Consider the following 17,368-nt stretch of genomic DNA (forward strand, 5'->3'; position numbering starts at 1 on the left):
TAGTAGGCTGTTTAGAAATACACAGTGTGATTAGGCAGAGACAATATGGCTTCATGAAGGGGAAGTCATGACTCAGAAATTTACTAGAATTCTTTGAGGAGTTTACAAGCAGGATTGATAAAGGGGCTTGGAGTGAATGTAATATATTGAGTTTGCAGAAAGTATTTGCCAAGGTTCCACACATGAGGCTGTTTAATAAGACCAGAGCCCATGGTGACGGAGGTAGTTTATGAGCACGGATAGAGGTCTCCCTAACGAAGAGAAGACAGGGAGTTGGGATAAGAGGGACATTTTCAGAATGGCAGCCTGTAACAAGGAGAGGATCACAGGGATCAGTGCTGGGACCACAATTATTTACAAAATCTACTTGTGACTTGGTTAGGAAAAGTGAATGTCCTGAAGCTAAGCAGACAAAACTACATGGGAATGCAATTGTCATCGAGCCACAGAGATGTACAGCAGGAAACAGACCCTTCGGTTCAATTATTCCATGCCGACCCAGATATCCTAAATTAATCTAGTTCCATTTGCAGTAGTTGGCCCATATCCCTCTAAATCCTTCTTCTTCATATACTCATCCAGATGCCTTTGAAATGTTGTAACTGTACCAGCCTCCACCCTTAGGTCCATTTTATATCTTTTCCCTCTCACCTTAAACCTATGCCCTCTAGTTTTGGATTACCCTGCCCTAGGGAAAAAGACTTTAGCCATTCACCTTTTCCATGCCCCTCATGATATTATAAACCTCCCTCAGCCTCCGACGCTCCCGGGAAAACAGCCCCAGCTGATTCAGCCTCTCCCTCTAACTCAGACCCTCCAACTCAGCAACATCCATGTAAATCTTTCCTGAACCCTTTCAAGTTTCAGAAAATCTTTCCTATAGCAGGGAGACCAGAATTCAACACTGTATTCCGCAAGTGGCCTCACCAATATCCTGTACAGCTGCAACATGACCTTCCACCTCTGACACTCAATGCACTGACCAATAAAGGAAAGCACATCAAACACCTTTTTCACTATCCTGTCTACTTGAATGAAGCTACTAAGGGGAATCTTATCAAATGCCTTGCTGAAGTCCATGTACACCAGATCCACTACTCAACCTTCATTAACCTGTCTTGTCACCTCCTCAATAAGATTTGTGAGGCATGACCTGTCCCTCACAAAGCCATGCTGACTGCCTTTAATCACGCTATGCTTTTCCAAATAGTCACAAATCCTATCCCTCAAAATTTTTTCCAAAACCTTGCTGACCACAGACATAAGACTGACTGGTGTGTAATTGCCAGGGATTTCCCTATTACCCTTCTTGAAAAGGGGAACAACATTCACCTCCTTCCAACCCTCCGGTACAACTCCCATGGAGAGTGAGGAGGCAAAGATCTTCGCTAGCGGTTTAGCAACCTCCTTTCTCTCTTCCTGGAGCAGCTGAGGATAAATCTGGGGTGGCCCTGCGGACTTATCAATCTTCATGTTTGCCAACATTTCCAGCACACCAACCTCATCAATCTTGAACTGGTGAAGCCTGTATCCCAGCTCCTCAAAATTCTTATTCACAACAAGATCCCTTTCCTTCGTGAAAACTGAAGCAAAAAAGACTCGTTCAGAGCTTCCCCTATCTGCTCAGACTGCACACACAAGTTCCCTCCACTATCCCTGATCGGCCCTACCTTCTCCCTGATCATTCTCCTATTCCTCACGTATGAGTAAAATGCCTTTGAATTCTCCCTAATCCTTCCTGCCAAGCCTTTCTCGTGCCCCCTCCTTGCTCTCCTTAGTCCATTTCTGAGCTCCTTTCTAGCAATCCTGTAATCCTCTAAAGCTGTGCTTCATCCTTGCTTCCTCCATCTTACATAAGCTGCCTTCTTCCGTTTGACGAGAAGCTCCTCTGTTCTCGTCATCCAAGGTTTCTTAATCTTCCCCCTTTCTGTGGAACAATTGCTCCCAGTCTGTACTTCCCAAATTCTGTCTGATATTGTCATAATTTCCTTTTCCCCAATTAAATATCTTCTCTCGGTAACTGCTCCTTTCCCTCTCCAAGGCAATGGGAAATGTGAGGCAGTTGTGGTCACTGTCACCAAAGTGTCCTCCCACCGCGAGATCTGACACCTGTCCTGGCTCGTTGCCGAGCACCAAATCCAAAATGGCCTCTCCCCTCGTCGGCCTGTCTACGTACTGAGTAAGGAAACCCTCCTGGACACACCTGACAAAAACGGTTCCATTCAAACCATCTGCACTAAGTGGTTCCAGTTGATATTGGGAAAGTTGAAATCACCCATAACAACAACCCTGCTACATCTGCATTTTTCCAGAATCTGCCAGCCTATAAGTTCCTCGATCTCTCTACTGGTATTAGGGGGTCTGTAGAAAACCCCCAATGAGGTGGCTGTTCCCTTGCTGTTCCTAACCTCCACCCCATACTGACTCAGTAGACAAACAGCGCCAGAGACCTGGGTTCAATTCCCGCCTCAGGCGACTGACTGTGTGGAGTTTGCACATTCTCCCCGTGTCTGCGTGGGTTTCCTCCGCGTGCTCCGGTTTCCTCCCACAGTCCAAAGATGTGCAGGTCAGGTAAATTGGCCATGCTAAATTGCCCGTACTGTTAGGTAAGGGGTAGATGTAGATGTAGGGGTATGGGTGGGTTGCGCTTCGGCGGGGCGGTGTGGACTTGTTGGGCCGAAGGGCCTGTTTCCACACTGTAAGTAATCTAATCTAATCTAAAACCTTCCTTGACAACCTTCATTCTGTCACTGTGATGCACTCTCTGAGTAGCAATGCTGCACCCCCCTCCTCTTTTTCAACCTTCCCTGTTCTTTTTAAATGTTCTAAACCCTGGAACATCTAGCAGCCATTCCTGCCCCTGTGAAACCCACGTCTCTGTTATGGCCACAACATCATAGCCCCAAGTACTGATCCATGCTCTAAGTTCATCACTCTTTTATTTCTGACACTCCTTGCGTTAAAGCAGACACACTTTAACCAATTGCTTTGTTTCATCACATGAAAAACCTTCATGATAGATTCACTACATCCTGTCACTGCCCCATCTGCAACTACCCCCCCCTCTCAGACATGTGGCTCTGATTCCCACGCCCCCCCCCCCCGCCAAACTAGTGTAAACCCTCCTGAACCACACGAGCAAACCTCCCACCCAGGACATTTCTGCCCCTCCAGTTTAGGTGCAACCTGTCCTTAATGTACAGGTCCCACCTTCCCCAGAAAGCATCCCAATGGTCTCGGTATCTGAAGCCCTCCCTCCTGCACCAAAGTCCAAAGATGTGCAGGTCAGGTGAATTGGCCATGCTAAATTGCCCATAGTGTTAGGTAATGGGTAAATGTAGGGGTATGGGTGGGTTGCGCTTCGGCGGGGCGGTGTGGACTTGTTGGGCCGAAGGGCCTGTTTCCACACTGTAAGTAATCTAATCTAATCTAATCTAATCTGCACCAGCCTCGCAGCCACGTGTTAAGCTGCATTCACTGACTGTTCCTCACCTCACTAACTTGTGGCACCGGTACCAAACCCGAGATCACTACTCTACTCATCCTGCTCTTCAGCTTCCAACCTAACTCTCTGTCGTCACTTTTCAGATCCTCAATCCCTTTCCTGTTTATAACATTGGTTCCAATATGTACCACGATTTCTCACTGCTCACCCTCCCCCTTCAGAATCCTGTAAACCCGATCAGCGACATCCCAGACCCTGGAACCGGGGAGGCAACATACCTTCCGGGAGTCCCGTTCCTGACCACAAAATCTCCTGTCAATCCGTCTAACTATTGAGTCCCCCACCACTAGCGCTTTTCTATTAGCCCCCTTCCCTTCTGAACCACTGTGCCAGGCTCAGTGCCAGAGACCTGACAACTATGGCTTACCCCTGGTAGGCTGTCCCCACCAGCAGGATCCAAAACAGTACACTTATTGCTGAGGGGAACGGCCACAGGGAATCCCTGCCCTATCTGTTGATTCCCTTTCCTCCCCCTGATAGTAACCCAGCTGTCCTTATCCCGTGTCTGAGGAGTGACCACCCCCTTGTATATCCTCTCAATTTCTCCCTTAGCCTCCCGGATGATCTGTAGTTCATCCAGCTCCAGTTCCCTAACTTGGTTTTCGAGGAGCTGCAGTTGTCTCTCACCTGCCACATGCTGCAGGAAGAACATGCAACTGCCCTAACATCCATACCCCGCTACGCTGAAAGCCCACACGGGACGAAACAACGGAAGAGAAGAAAAGAGAAAAAAAAGAAAAACCCTGAAAACTTACTGAGTTTACAGACTCTGAGTACAGTTAGAGGATGTGGGTGGGAGGGAGGCCCTACAGTGTAGCGTCTCGGGTTTAGATCTCACCCACTTGAAAACTTCCTGGTAGCCCTCGCTTCTCTCAGCCCTCTCTCCTCGCTGCTCTGTTCAAAAAATTTTGTTTTTTACTCACCTTCCCAGCAGTGCCCCACTCCTCCCTCGCACCTCTCAACAAATGGACTCTGATTAGACTCCACTTTCAAGGAAATATGAACCTGCACTCCAAGGTCTCTTTGTTCAAGAACACTTCCTAAGACCTTACCATTAAGTGTATAAGTCCTCCCCAATTTGCCTTTCCAAAATTCAGCACCTCACATTTATCTAAATTAAACTCCATCTGCCACTCCTCAGCCCATTGGCCCATCTGATCAAGGACCAATTGTACTCTGAGGTAACCCTCTTCACTGCCCACTGCATCTCCAATCTGCAGAGGGATGTAAACATGTTTCGCTGATGGCAAGGAAGGGGGGCACCGTAGCTCAGTGGTTAGCACTGCTGCCTCAAAGTGCCAGGGACCATGGTTCGATTCTGGCCTTGGGCAACTATCTGTGTGGAGGTTGCACATTCTCCCCGTGGGTTTCCTCCAGGTGCTCTGGTTACCTTGCATGGTCCAAAGATGTGCAGGTCAGGTGAACTACCCATAGTGCTAGCTGCATTAGTCAGGGGCAAACTTAGGGAAATGAGTCTGGGTGGGTTACTCTTTGAAGGGTCAGTGTGGACTTGTTGGGCCGGAGGGCCTGTTTCCACACGATAGGGAATGTAAAGAAAACAATGTGGGAAAATGTGAGATTGTGCATTCTGGCAGGAAGAATAGAGGAGATGAAGATTAGTTAAATGGAGAAAGACTGCAACACAGAGGGATTGGGGTTTCTCGTGTATAAATCACAAAGGTTTCGTGCTCATGTTCAGCAGGTAACAGGGAACGCAAATGGACAGACCAGACCGGACTAGAGTAGGGGGCAGAATGAGTGAGCGGCATTCTTGAATTACTGCAGTCCATGCGCTGTAGGCAGACCCACGATGTCCCTTAGGGAGGGAGTTCCAGGCATTTGAAACGGCCAATATATTTCCTGGTCAGGAGGTTGATTTGCTTGGAGGGGAACCTGCAGGGGGTAGTGTTCCCATGTATCTGCTGCCCCTTGTCCTTCTAGATGGAAGTGGCCGTGGGTTTGGAAGGTGCTACCTGAGGATCTTTGGTGAGTTTCTGCAGCGCATCTTGTAGCTGGTACACACTGCAGTTACTGAGGGTCGGTGGGGGGAGGGAGGGAGGGGATGGTACACACTGCTGTTACTGAGGGTCGGTGGGAGAGGGAGGGGATGGTACACACTGCTGTTACTGAGGGTCGGTGCGGGGGGGAGGGAGGGGCTGGTACACACTGCTGTTACTGAGGGTCGGTGCGGGGGGGAGGGAGGGGCTGGTACACACTGCTGTTACTGAGCATCGGTGGGGGGGAGGGAGGGGATGGTACACACTGCTGTTACTGAGCATCGGTGGGGGGGGAGGGAGGGGATGGTACACACTGCTGTTACTGAGGGTCGGTGGGGGGGAGGGAGGGAGGGGATGGTACACACTGCTGTTACTGAGGGTCGGTGGGGGGAGGGAGGGGATGGTACACACTGCTGTTACTGAGCGTCGGTGGGGGGAGGGAGGGGATGGTACACACTGCTGTTACTGAGGGTCGGTGGGGGGGAGGGAGGGGATGGTACACACTGCTGTTACTGAGCGTCGGTGGGGGGAGGGAGGGGATGGTACACACTGCTGTTACTGAGCGTCGGTGGGGGGAGGGAGGGGATGGTACACGCTGCTGTTACTGAGGGTCGGTGGGGGGAGGGAGGGGATGGTACACACTGCTGTTGCTGAGGGTCGGTGCGGGGGGGAGGGAGGGGATGGTACACACTGCTGTTACTGAGGGTCGGTGGGGGGAGGGAGGGGATGGTACACACTGCAGTTACTGAGGGTCGGTGGGGGGAGGGAGGGGATGGTACACACTGCTGTTACTGAGCGTCGGTGGGGGGAGGGAGGGAGTGAGGGGATGTTTGTGGGTGTGGGGCCAATCCAGCCGGGGACTGCCTTGTCCCTGGATGGTATCCATGGCAATCACAGATAGGGAAGAGACTGTAGCTTTCCCAGTGCCACCATCATCTTCATCTTCAACGTTGTACTGTCATCAGTGAACATTCCCACGACTGACCTTCTGATGGAGGGAAGGTCATTGATGAAGCAGCTGAAGTTAGTTGTGTTAAGGACACTCCCCTGAGGAACTCCTGCAGAGATGTCCTGGAGCTGAAATGACTGACCATCCAACAACCATCTTCCTGTGGGACAGGTATGACTTGGACTAGTGTAGAGTTTGGCCCCAATACCCATTGATACCAGTTTTGCCAGGGCTCCGTGATGCCACACTCGGTCGAATGCAGCCTTGATGTCAAGGGCTGTCCCACTCCCCTCCCCTCGGGAATTCAGCTCCTTTGACCATTTTTGACCCAAGGCTGGAATGAGGTCAGGAGCCAAGGAGTATGAGATTTTAATTTGTGGCGATAATCTTGTGCTTAACTTTCTCCATCACAGGAAGCTCATTCAGACTCTTAATTGGAATTAGCATGGGACTACTGTGCTCTGTTATCACAGTGGTTTTGGTGATTGTGTGTTACAGAAGGTAAGCATGTTTAGATCACACCCTCAAATGCAATACAGTGCAACATTTGAAAAGGTTTCTATCAAATCCCAGGTAGACCACACTCGGAGCACTGCGCAGTTTCCATCTCTGTATCCCTCAGTTCGACCCACACTCGGAGCACCGTGCACAGTTCCAGTCTCCGTATCCCTCAGTCAGACCCACACTCGGAGCACCGTGCACAGTTCCAGTCTCTGTATCCCTCAGTTAGACCCACACTCGGAGCACCGTGCACAGTTCCAGTCTCCGTATCCCTCAGTCAGACCCACACTCGGAGGACCGTGCACAGTTCCAGTCTCTGTATCCCTCAGTTAGACCCACACTCGGAGCACCGTGCACAGTTCCAGTCTCTGTATCCCTCAGTCAGACCCACACTCGGAGCACTGTGCACAGTTCCAGTCTCTGTATCCCTCAGTCAGACCCACACTCGGAGCACCGTGCACAGTTCCAGTCTCCGTATCCCTCAGTCAGACCCACACTCGGAGCACCGTGCACAGTTCCAGTCTCTGTATCCCTCAGTTAGACCCACACTCGGAGCACCGTGCACAGTTCCAGTCTCTGTATCCCACAGTTAGACCCACACTCGGAGCACTGTGCACAGTTCCAGTCTCCTTATCTCCCAGTTAGACCCACACTCAGAGCACCGTGCATAATTCCAGTCTCCGTACCCCTCAGTTAGACCCACACTCGGAGCACCGTGCACAGTTCCAGTCTCTGTATCCCACAGTTAGACCCACACTCGGAGCACTGTGCACAGTTCCAGTCTCCTTATCTCCCAGTTAGACCCACACTCAGAGCACCGTGCATAATTCCAGTCTCCGTACCCCTCAGTTAGACCCACACTCGGAGCACCGTGCACAGTTCCAGTCTCCTTATCTCCCAGTTAGACCCACACTCAGAGCACCGTGCACAGTTCCAGTCTCTGTATCCCTCAGTTAGACCCACACTCAGAGCACCGTGCACAGTTCCAGTCTCTGTATCCCACAGTTAGACCCACACTCGGAGCACTGTGCACAGTTCCAGTCTCCTTATCTCCCAGTTAGACCCACACTCAGAGCACCGTGCATAATTCCAGTCTCCGTACCCCTCAGTTAGACCCACACTCGGAGCACCGTGCACAGTTCCAGTCTCCTTATCTCCCAGTTAGACCCACACTCAGAGCACCGTGCACAATTCCATTCTGTATCCCAGTTAGACCCACACTCTGAGCACTGTGCACAGTTCCAGTCTCTGTATCCCTCAGTTAGACCCACACTTGGAGCACTGTGCACAGTTCCAGTCTCCGTATCCCTCAGTTAGACCCACACTCAGAGCACCGTGCACAGTTCCAGTCTCCGTATCCCTCAGTCAGACCCACACTCGGAGCACTGTGCACAGTTCCAGTCTCCGTATCCCTCAGTTAGTCCCACACTCTGAGCACTGTGCACAGTTCCAGTCTGTATCCCTCAGTTAGACCCACACTCGGAGCACTGTGCACAGTTCCAGTCTCCGTATCCCTCAGTTAGACCCACACTCGGAGCACCGTGCACAGTTCCAGTCTCCGTATCCCTCAGTTAGACCCACACTCGGAACACCGTGCACAGTTCCAGTCTCCGTATCCCTCAGTCAGACCCACACTCGGAGCACCGTGCACAGTTCCAGTCTCTGTATCACTCAGTTAGACCCACACTTGGAGCACCGTGCACAGTTCCAGTCTCCGTATCCCTCAGTTAAACCCACACTCGGAGCACCGTGCACAGTTCCAGTCTCCGTATCCCTCAGTTAGACCCACACTCAGAACACCGTGCACAGTTGCAGTCTCCGTATCCCTCAGTCAGACCCACACTCGGAGCACCGTGCACAGTTCCAGTCTCTGTATCACTCAGTTAGACCCACACTCGGAGCACCGTGCACAGTTCCAGTCTCCGTATCCCTCAGTTAAACCCACACTCGGAGCACCGTGCACAGTTCCAGTCTCCGTATCCCTCAGTCAGACCCACACTCGGAGCACCGTGCACAGTTCCAGTCTCTGTATCCCTCAGTTAGACCCACACTCGGAGCACTGTGCACAGTTCCAGTCTCTGTATCCCACAGTTAGACCCACACTCGGAGCACTGTGCACAGTTCCAGTCTCCTTATCTCCCAGTTAGACCCACACTCAGAGCACCGTGCATAATTCCAGTCTCCGTACCCCTCAGTTAGACCCACACTCGGAGCAGCGTGCACAGTTCCAGTCTCCTTATCTCCCAGTTAGACCCACACTCAGAGCACCGTGCACAGTTCCAGTCTCTGTATCCCTCAGTTAGACCCACACTCAGAGCACCGTGCACAGTTCCAGTCTCTGTATCCCACAGTTAGACCCACACTCGGAGCACTGTGCACAGTTCCAGTCTCCTTATCTCCCAGTTAGACCCACACTCAGAGCACCGTGCATAATTCCAGTCTCCGTACCCCTCAGTTAGACCCACACTCGGAGCACCGTGCACAGTTCCAGTCTCCTTATCTCCCAGTTAGACCCACACTCAGAGCACCGTGCACAATTCCATTCTGTATCCCAGTTAGACCCACACTCTGAGCACTGTGCACAGTTCCAGTCTCTGTATCCCTTAGTTAGACCCACACTTGGAGCACTGTGCACAGTTCCAGTCTCCGTATCCCTCAGTCAGACCCACACTCGGAGCACCGTGCACAGTTCCAGTCTCCGTATCCCTCAGTCAGACCCACACTCGGAGCACCGTGCACAGTTCCAGTCTCTGTATCCCTCAGTCAGACCCACACTCGGAGCACCGTGCACAGTTCCAGTCTCTGTATCCCTCAGTTAGACCCACACTCGGAGCACCGTGCACAGTTCCAGTCTCTGTATCCCACAGTTAGACCCACACTCGGAGCACTGTGCACAGTTCCAGTCTCCTTATCTCCCAGTTAGACCCACACTCAGAGCACCGTGCATAATTCCAGTCTCCGTACCCCTCAGTTAGACCCACACTCGGAGCACCGTGCACAGTTCCAGTCTCCTTATCTCCCAGTTAGACCCACACTCAGAGCACCGTGCACAGTTCCAGTCTCTGTATCCCTCAGTTAGACCCACACTCAGAGCACCGTGCACAGTTCCAGTCTCTGTATCCCACAGTTAGACCCACACTCGGAGCACTGTGCACAGTTCCAGTCTCCTTATCTCCCAGTTAGACCCACACTCAGAGCACCGTGCATAATTCCAGTCTCCGTACCCCTCAGTTAGACCCACACTCGGAGCACCGTGCACAGTTCCAGTCTCCTTATCTCCCAGTTAGACCCACACTCAGAGCACCGTGCACAATTCCATTCTGTATCCCAGTTAGACCCACACTCTGAGCACTGTGCACAGTTCCAGTCTCTGTATCCCTCAGTTAGACCCACACTTGGAGCACTGTGCACAGTTCCAGTCTCCGTATCCCTCAGTTAGACCCACACTCAGAGCACCGTGCACAGTTCCAGTCTCCGTATCCCTCAGTCAGACCCACACTCGGAGCACTGTGCACAGTTCCAGTCTCCGTATCCCTCAGTTAGTCCCACACTCTGAGCACTGTGCACAGTTCCAGTCTGTATCCCTCAGTTAGACCCACACTCGGAGCACCGTGCACAGTTCCAGTCTCCGTATCCCTCAGTCAGACCCACACTCGGAACACCGTGCACAGTTCCAGTCTCCGTATCCCTCAGTTAAACCCACACTCGGAGCACCGTGCACAGTTCCAGTCTCCGTATCCCTCAGTCAGACCCACACTCGGAGCACCGTGCACAGTTCCAGTCTCTGTATCCCTCAGTCAGACCCACACTCGGAGCACCGTGCACAGTTCCAGTCTCCGTATCCCTCAGTTAAACCCACACTCGGAGCACCGTGCACAGTTCCAGTCTCTGTATCCCTCAGTCAGACCCACACTCGGAGCACCGTGCACAGTTCCAGTCTCTGTATCCCTCAGTTAGACCCACACTCGGAGCACCGTGCACAGTTCCAGTCTCCGTATCCCTCAGTTCGATCCACGTTCGGAGCAACGTGCACAGATCCCATTTCCGTATTGTGAGAAAGACACCAACTCATTTGAGAAGTCTCATAAGCTATTGATTTAAATAATCCCAGTATTGAGCAATTCTAATAGTTGGAAGAAAGTAAATGCGTTGGGGCTGTTTACTCTTGAAAAGAGGAGGCTGAGGGAAGACCTGATTGAGATGGTTAAAATGCTGAAAGGGGTTTCAATCAGGGAGATGTAGAGAAGGTGTTAGTATTTGTGTGGGGATGGGGGAGACCAGAAAGTAGAGTCATCGATAGAAGACTGGGACATCATGTTGAGGTTGAACAGGGCGTTGGTGAAGCCTCTTGAGGAATACTGTGTCCAATTCTGGTCGCCCTGTTATCGGAAAGCTATTATTAAACTGGAGAGGGTTCAGGAGAGATTTCCCAGGATGTTGCCGGGAATGGGAAGGCTTGAGTTACAAAAATGGGCTGAATTGGCTGGGACCTTTTACATTGGAGTGTAGGATGCTGAGGGACGACCTTACAGATGTTTATAAAATCATGATGGGCATAGATATGGTGAATAACAAGGGTCTTTTCCCTCAGGTGGGTGGGTTCAAAACTAGGGGGCACATTTTTAACAGAAAAAAGTTTTACAAGGACATGAGGGGCAACTGCCAGAAGAAGTGATGGATGTGGATACAGTTACAACATTTAAAAGACATTTAGATAAGTATATAAATAGGAAAGATTTGGAGGGATATAGCCCAAATGCAGGCAAGTGGGACTGGTTTTGTTGGGAACATGGTGGATTGGTCCATCTGAAGGGTCTGTCTCCATGCCATATAACTCTGTGACTCTAAGACAGTCCCGAATAAATCCAGTGAGGAATTCAGGAGAAACGCCTTCTCTAAGACAGTGGGTGGGGGGTGGGGGTGGAATGTGGGACTCGCTCCGACTGGGAGTGCGGGAGGGGAATGTGTAATTCACTCCCCCAGGGAGTGGGGGATTATGGGACTTGTTCCCAGCGCTGTGGTATTGACCCAGGGCCCTGTGGACCTTCTCTCAATGTAATAATCTGTGCTCTGTCCTCTCAGGAAATTGAAGAAGACTGGTTCTACCAGCCCACAATGCACTGAGGCAACAAACATTGTCTATGGCGTGGTCATGAAACGGAATCAGGTTAGTGTGGAAACAGCAGGAAGTCCAATGCTGGGTAAGCTCTGTGAGGCCATTCTTCCCCTCTTAGCTGATACCCAATTCAACATGATTGTGGCTGATCAACTGTCTCACTTCCAGGGGCTCAGAGATCGATCGATCTCACGGTCTAGAATATACTGAGCGATTATACTCTCCAAGGGAGAGAATTCCAAAGGTATCAGCTCCCCCCCCCCCCCACCCACCCCGCCCACGCTGGGAGTGAACGCGTTTACTGTATTCCCAAACACAGACTGGGACCCCATACCCATCTCAGTCCCCAGATTTCCAGTCCCCAATCTGGGAGAGTGGGGGTGATGGGAGCAGCTACTCTGAGCCCCTGTCCCCAACTCAGCTCCTTCTGAAGTAACACAGCCAGTGGGGGATATTTGATATCAGAGTGAGACCCCTGCTCTCATTGAGGACAGCACAGGAAGAGCCCATAGGCTGCAGTCAGAGGAATGACTGTTATTCGTACTGGTGATGTAGGTTCAGGGATAAATATCAGCACTGACCCACCAACAGTGTGACACTCCCTCAGCCCTGACCGTCTGACAGTGCAGCACTCCCTCGGCAGTGATCCTCCAACTGTGCAGCACTCCCTCAGCATTGACCCTCCAACACTGCGGCACTCCCTCAGCACTGACCCTCCGACAGTGTGGCACTCCCTCAGCATTGACCCTCCAAAACTGCGGCACTCCTTAGCACTGACCCTCCGACAGTGCGGCACTCCCTCATCACTGACCCTCCAACAGTGCGGTGCTCCCTCAGCACTGACTCTCCGAAAGTGTGTTGCCCCCTTGACACTGACCCTCCAACAGTGCGGCGCTCCCTCAGCACTGACCCTCCGACAGTGCGGCACTCCCTCAGTACTGACCCTCCGACAGTGCGGCACTCCCTCAGCACTGACCCTCCGACAGTGCGGCACTCCCTCAGCACTGACCCTCCGACAGTGCGGCGCTCCCTCAGCACTGACCCTCCGACAGTGCGGCGCTCCCTCAGCACTGACCCTCCGACAGTGCGGCACTCCCTCAGCACTGACCCTCCGACAGTGCGGCACTCCCTCAGCACTGACCCTCCGACAGTGCGGCACTCCCTCAGTACTGACCCTCCGACAGTGCGGCACTCCCTCAGCACTGATCCTCCAACAGTGCAGTACTCCCTCAGCACTGACCCTCCGACAGTGCGGCACTCCCTTGGCATTGACCCTCTGACAGTATGGCGCTCCCATAGCACTGACCCTCCAGCAGTGCAGTACTCTCTTCGTAAAAATATAGAGGCAGTTATTTGCAGAGAGAGAAAAACTCAAATAAAGATATCGAGAGATTGCTCATGAAAGAGATGCAGACAGACTAGAACATAGAGAGATTTCGAGAGAGAAACAGTGACAGACAGCAACAGAGATAGAGCATCCGAGAACCAGAGAGATCGAGAGAGTGATACACAAATAAAGAGAGGTAAAGAGACAGAGATAGGAAATCAAGAGGTAAAACTATAGAAAGGCAGAGGAGATAGAACAAGAGATACAGACGGAGAGAGAGCGGGAGTGATATGCAGAGAGAGGTAGACAGAGAGACTGAGGGTGTGAGAGAGATGGGTGATAAACTGGATAAGCTGATCCACACTGTCTCCTGAATTTGTTTGGTGTTGGATTGGGTTGCTGTGATATGTTGAACAGGGCGAGGCGCTATCTAAATGCACGCTGCTGAGCAGCATTGTCGATTGACCCTGATGCTGCTGTTGTTGTATCCCCTGCAGACGAAGGAGAGGACGGTGTATGAGAACGTGATGATGACCGAGAGCACGGACTCTCAGGGACACACCCCTCCAGATGACCGTGTTGAATATGCGACCATTAACTTTGGGGCCAGCTCCCAGACCCCAGAGGGACAGAATCAAACAAGAGCCACTCGGTAATGTCTGACTGAGGGTTAGAACCACCCACTAGCAATGGGATCCTGTGGCACTGGAGAATGAGCCGGGATTGGCTTTGACTGGGTTACTTAATGGGGGATAGTACAGAGCTGCTTGGCCAAATGGCCTCTTTCTGTCCAATTGGTACTCTGGTATTTCAACATATTGTCTAGCTATCACCATTGTTAACAGCTAACCTGAGAATGCAACTTTTAAAAAAAGGTTTTGTCATTTACACATGAAAGAAGTGAAACAATTATGATATTCTAACAGATGAAAGGTTTAACGGGAGTGAAACCCTTTTTCAATGTAAAATTTCAGTTACGTCACACTGTAAATTTTTGCTTTAAATTCTGTGTGTTAGGATTGAGCCCTCCACTACCACCTCATGAAGGAGCAACGCTCCGAAAGCTAGTGCGCTTCCAATTAAACCTGTTGGACTATAACCTGGTGTTGTGTGATTTTTAACTTTGTACACCCCAGTCCAACACCGGCACCTCCAAATCCTGGCATTTCTCAACAGAGTAACATTGAATAGGACCAGACAGGGTCAACACAGGAAGGATGTTCCCAATATCCGGGGTGGGGGGAGTTTGGATTCAGAGAGTCACAGTCTAAGGGAGATGGGCGATGACTGAGATGTGGGGGAGCCTGCGGGATTCTCTCCCCCAGAAAGCTGTTGAGGCCAGAACATTGAAGAAGGAGTTTGATCTAGCTCTTTGGGGTAAAGGGATCAAAGGGAAGGGGGAGAAAGTAGGAACATGGGATCGTGTTGGATCAACAACCGTGATCTTGAATGGCTTGAAGGGCTGAATGGCCTACCCCTGCTCCTACTTTCTACGTGTCCACCACAGGAGGCAGGAGGTGATGCTGGGTCTGAACAAGACCTTGGTTCAGCCTCAACTGGGGGATTGGGTCCAGTTGTAGGCCCCACATTATCGGGAAGATGGGAAAGAGAGAGAGAGAGAGCACGAGCGATTCACAGGAACATGTTCAGGGATGAGAACCCTCCATGATGAGGATGGATTGAAGATGTTGGGGACTGTTCCCCTGGGAGAGAGGAAGGCTGAGGGAGAGTGAGATTCAATCGAGGGTTTCATAACTATGTGCGGGGGAGGGGAGGGTACGGACAGAGTCGATAGGGAGAAGCTGTTCCTGCTCGGAAAGGGAACAAGATAGGATTTAAAGTGACGAGCAGATGGAGTGAGGGAGAAACCGTGTTCCTGCAGTGAGTAGTTAGGGTGTGGGATGTACTGTCTGGAAATGTGGGGGCAAGAGGAGGGAGGTTCAATTGGAGCATCGGGGAGGGGCATCAGATGGGGATTAGAAGAGAGATGGGGGGGGGGAGTGAAGGGACTGGGGATAGAGCCATTGGATGGGAACTGAGATTGAAATGGGGGCCGGAAGATGGGGAGGAAAGGGAGGGGTTTGGGGATACAGCCATTGGATGGGGATTAGATTAGATTCCCTACAGTGTGGAAACAGGCCCTTCGGCCCAACAAGTCCACACCGACTCTCCAAAGACTAACCCATCCAAACCCCTTTTGCCCTCTGACTAATGCACCTAACACTATGGGCAATTGAACATGGTCAATTCACCTGACCTGCACATTTTTGGACTGTGGGAGGAAACCGGAGCACCCGGAGGAAACCCACGCAGATACGAGGAGAATATGCAAACTCCACACAGACAACGCCAGAGGTTGGAATCAAACCTGGGACCCTGGTGCTGTGAGGCAGCAGGGCTAACCACTGAGCCACTGTGCCGCCCATTGGGGAACTGGGAGATGGGGGGGAAAGGGAAGAGATTGGGAAATAGAGCCATTGGATGGGGTTTGGGACAGAAATGGGGGGGGGGGGGGGGGGGGGCGCAGGGAGATGGAGGAGATGGTCACTAGGAAATGCTGCCCATTTGAAGAGCTAGCACAGGGATGATGGCCCAAATGACCTCCTCTGTGTTGTGACTCCCAGAGACCTCCTGAAACGGAGGGGTGCTTACAGGTCCCCACTGCAGAGTTTAATTCATTCCCAAACACAGCGTTTCAATCTGGCTGTAATTACAATAATATTAATTAATCGTTTTGATGCTGAGCAAAGGAAGGGGTTGGAGCAATTGGTGGGATAAGGGGGATCTATGGGTTTGGAGGGTGTTGGGGGGTATATGGGTTTAGAGGGTGTTGGGAGTGGGGGTATTTGGATCTGGAGGCTTTTGGGGTGGCGGCTATATGGATCTGGAGACTGTTGGGAATGGGTTTGGGGGGGTGCATGGGTCGTGTAGGGTATTGGAGCTGAGGGTATATGGGATTGGAGGGTGTTGGGAGGTGATGGTTATATGGTTTGGAGGGTTTTGGGGATGGGTGGTGTATGGGTTTGTCATGTGTTAGGGGTAGGGGGTATATGGGTTTGTCATGTGTTAGGGGTAGGGGGGATATGGGTTTGTTGTGTGATGGAGCTGGGGTTGGGGTGGATGTGGGGATTGTATTTGACCCGAGGCTCCAGCCCGGACCATCACTGGAATGAGGGGTGGGGTCAGGTTTCCAGTTTGTACCTGCAAGTCATGGAGTGTGTGTGTGTGTGTGTGTGTGTGTGTGTGTCTGTGTGTGTTTGTGTGTGTGTGTGTGTGTGTGTGAGATGTGTGTATGTCTATCTCCCTGTTTGAGAATATGACGAAGAACCTGTGTATGTACCTGTGTATCTCCATGTTTGTTTGTATGCATGTGTGTCTGTGTGTGTGTGTGTGTGTGTGTGTGTGTGTGTGTGTGTGTGTGTGTGTCTGTGTGTGTGCGCGCATTGGTGTGTCTCTGTCTGTGTGTGCGCGGATGGGGAAGACACAGAGAGGAGAGGTCCCAGAGATATTTATTGCTCCTTCCAGCTCATCGTGTGCTTTCTGACATTCACAGGGGGAAAGGGAAGAAGCCTCTGAAAGGGAGACCTGACAATGATCCAACGATCACCTACAGCTTGATACAGAAGGCACCATCTCCATCCCAGGTATAACAGCCCTAGTTCCCAAAAGGTTGGAGGGAGCGAGTTAGCGGAGGCTGGGTGAGGACACTCACTGGCTGGGTTCAATCCCAGGGACGGAGAGACAGAGAGTGCAGACACGGCATTCCATCCGAGAGCCCCGAGACCATCCCATCAGAGCGATGGCTCCAGAGGGTCAGTACTGAGGGAATGCCACTCTCATGCTACCAGCAGACACCCTCCCATAACATGGGAATGACAACAGAAGGAAGCTTGGACCCAGTAACCATCAGAAAAGAAAGTGTGTTGTGGGAGGGTGTGAAGTGGGAACAGGATAGAGTGTGGCACTCACTCAG

General features: G+C 51.5%; 1 protein-coding gene across 1 annotated transcript in view; it reads left to right on the top strand.

Moving 5' to 3' along the window:
• LOC140458939 (hemicentin-1-like) overlaps nucleotides 1–17,045 on the top strand; it is a 77,115-nt gene extending 60,070 nt beyond the window's left edge. Inside the window, exons 18-21 of the mRNA XM_072553672.1 lie at nucleotides 6,865–6,952; nucleotides 12,035–12,119; nucleotides 13,893–14,047; nucleotides 16,949–17,045. Coding sequence (XP_072409773.1) covers nucleotides 6,865–6,952; nucleotides 12,035–12,119; nucleotides 13,893–14,047; nucleotides 16,949–17,045 — 425 coding nt within the window. The remainder of the gene's footprint in view (nucleotides 1–6,864; nucleotides 6,953–12,034; nucleotides 12,120–13,892; nucleotides 14,048–16,948) is intronic.
• The last annotated feature ends 323 nt before the right edge of the window (nucleotides 17,046–17,368 follow it).

The sequence above is a fragment of the Chiloscyllium punctatum genome, chromosome 34 (genome assembly GCF_047496795.1).
Source record: "Chiloscyllium punctatum isolate Juve2018m chromosome 34, sChiPun1.3, whole genome shotgun sequence".
NCBI classification, from domain to species: Eukaryota; Metazoa; Chordata; class Chondrichthyes; order Orectolobiformes; family Hemiscylliidae; genus Chiloscyllium; species Chiloscyllium punctatum.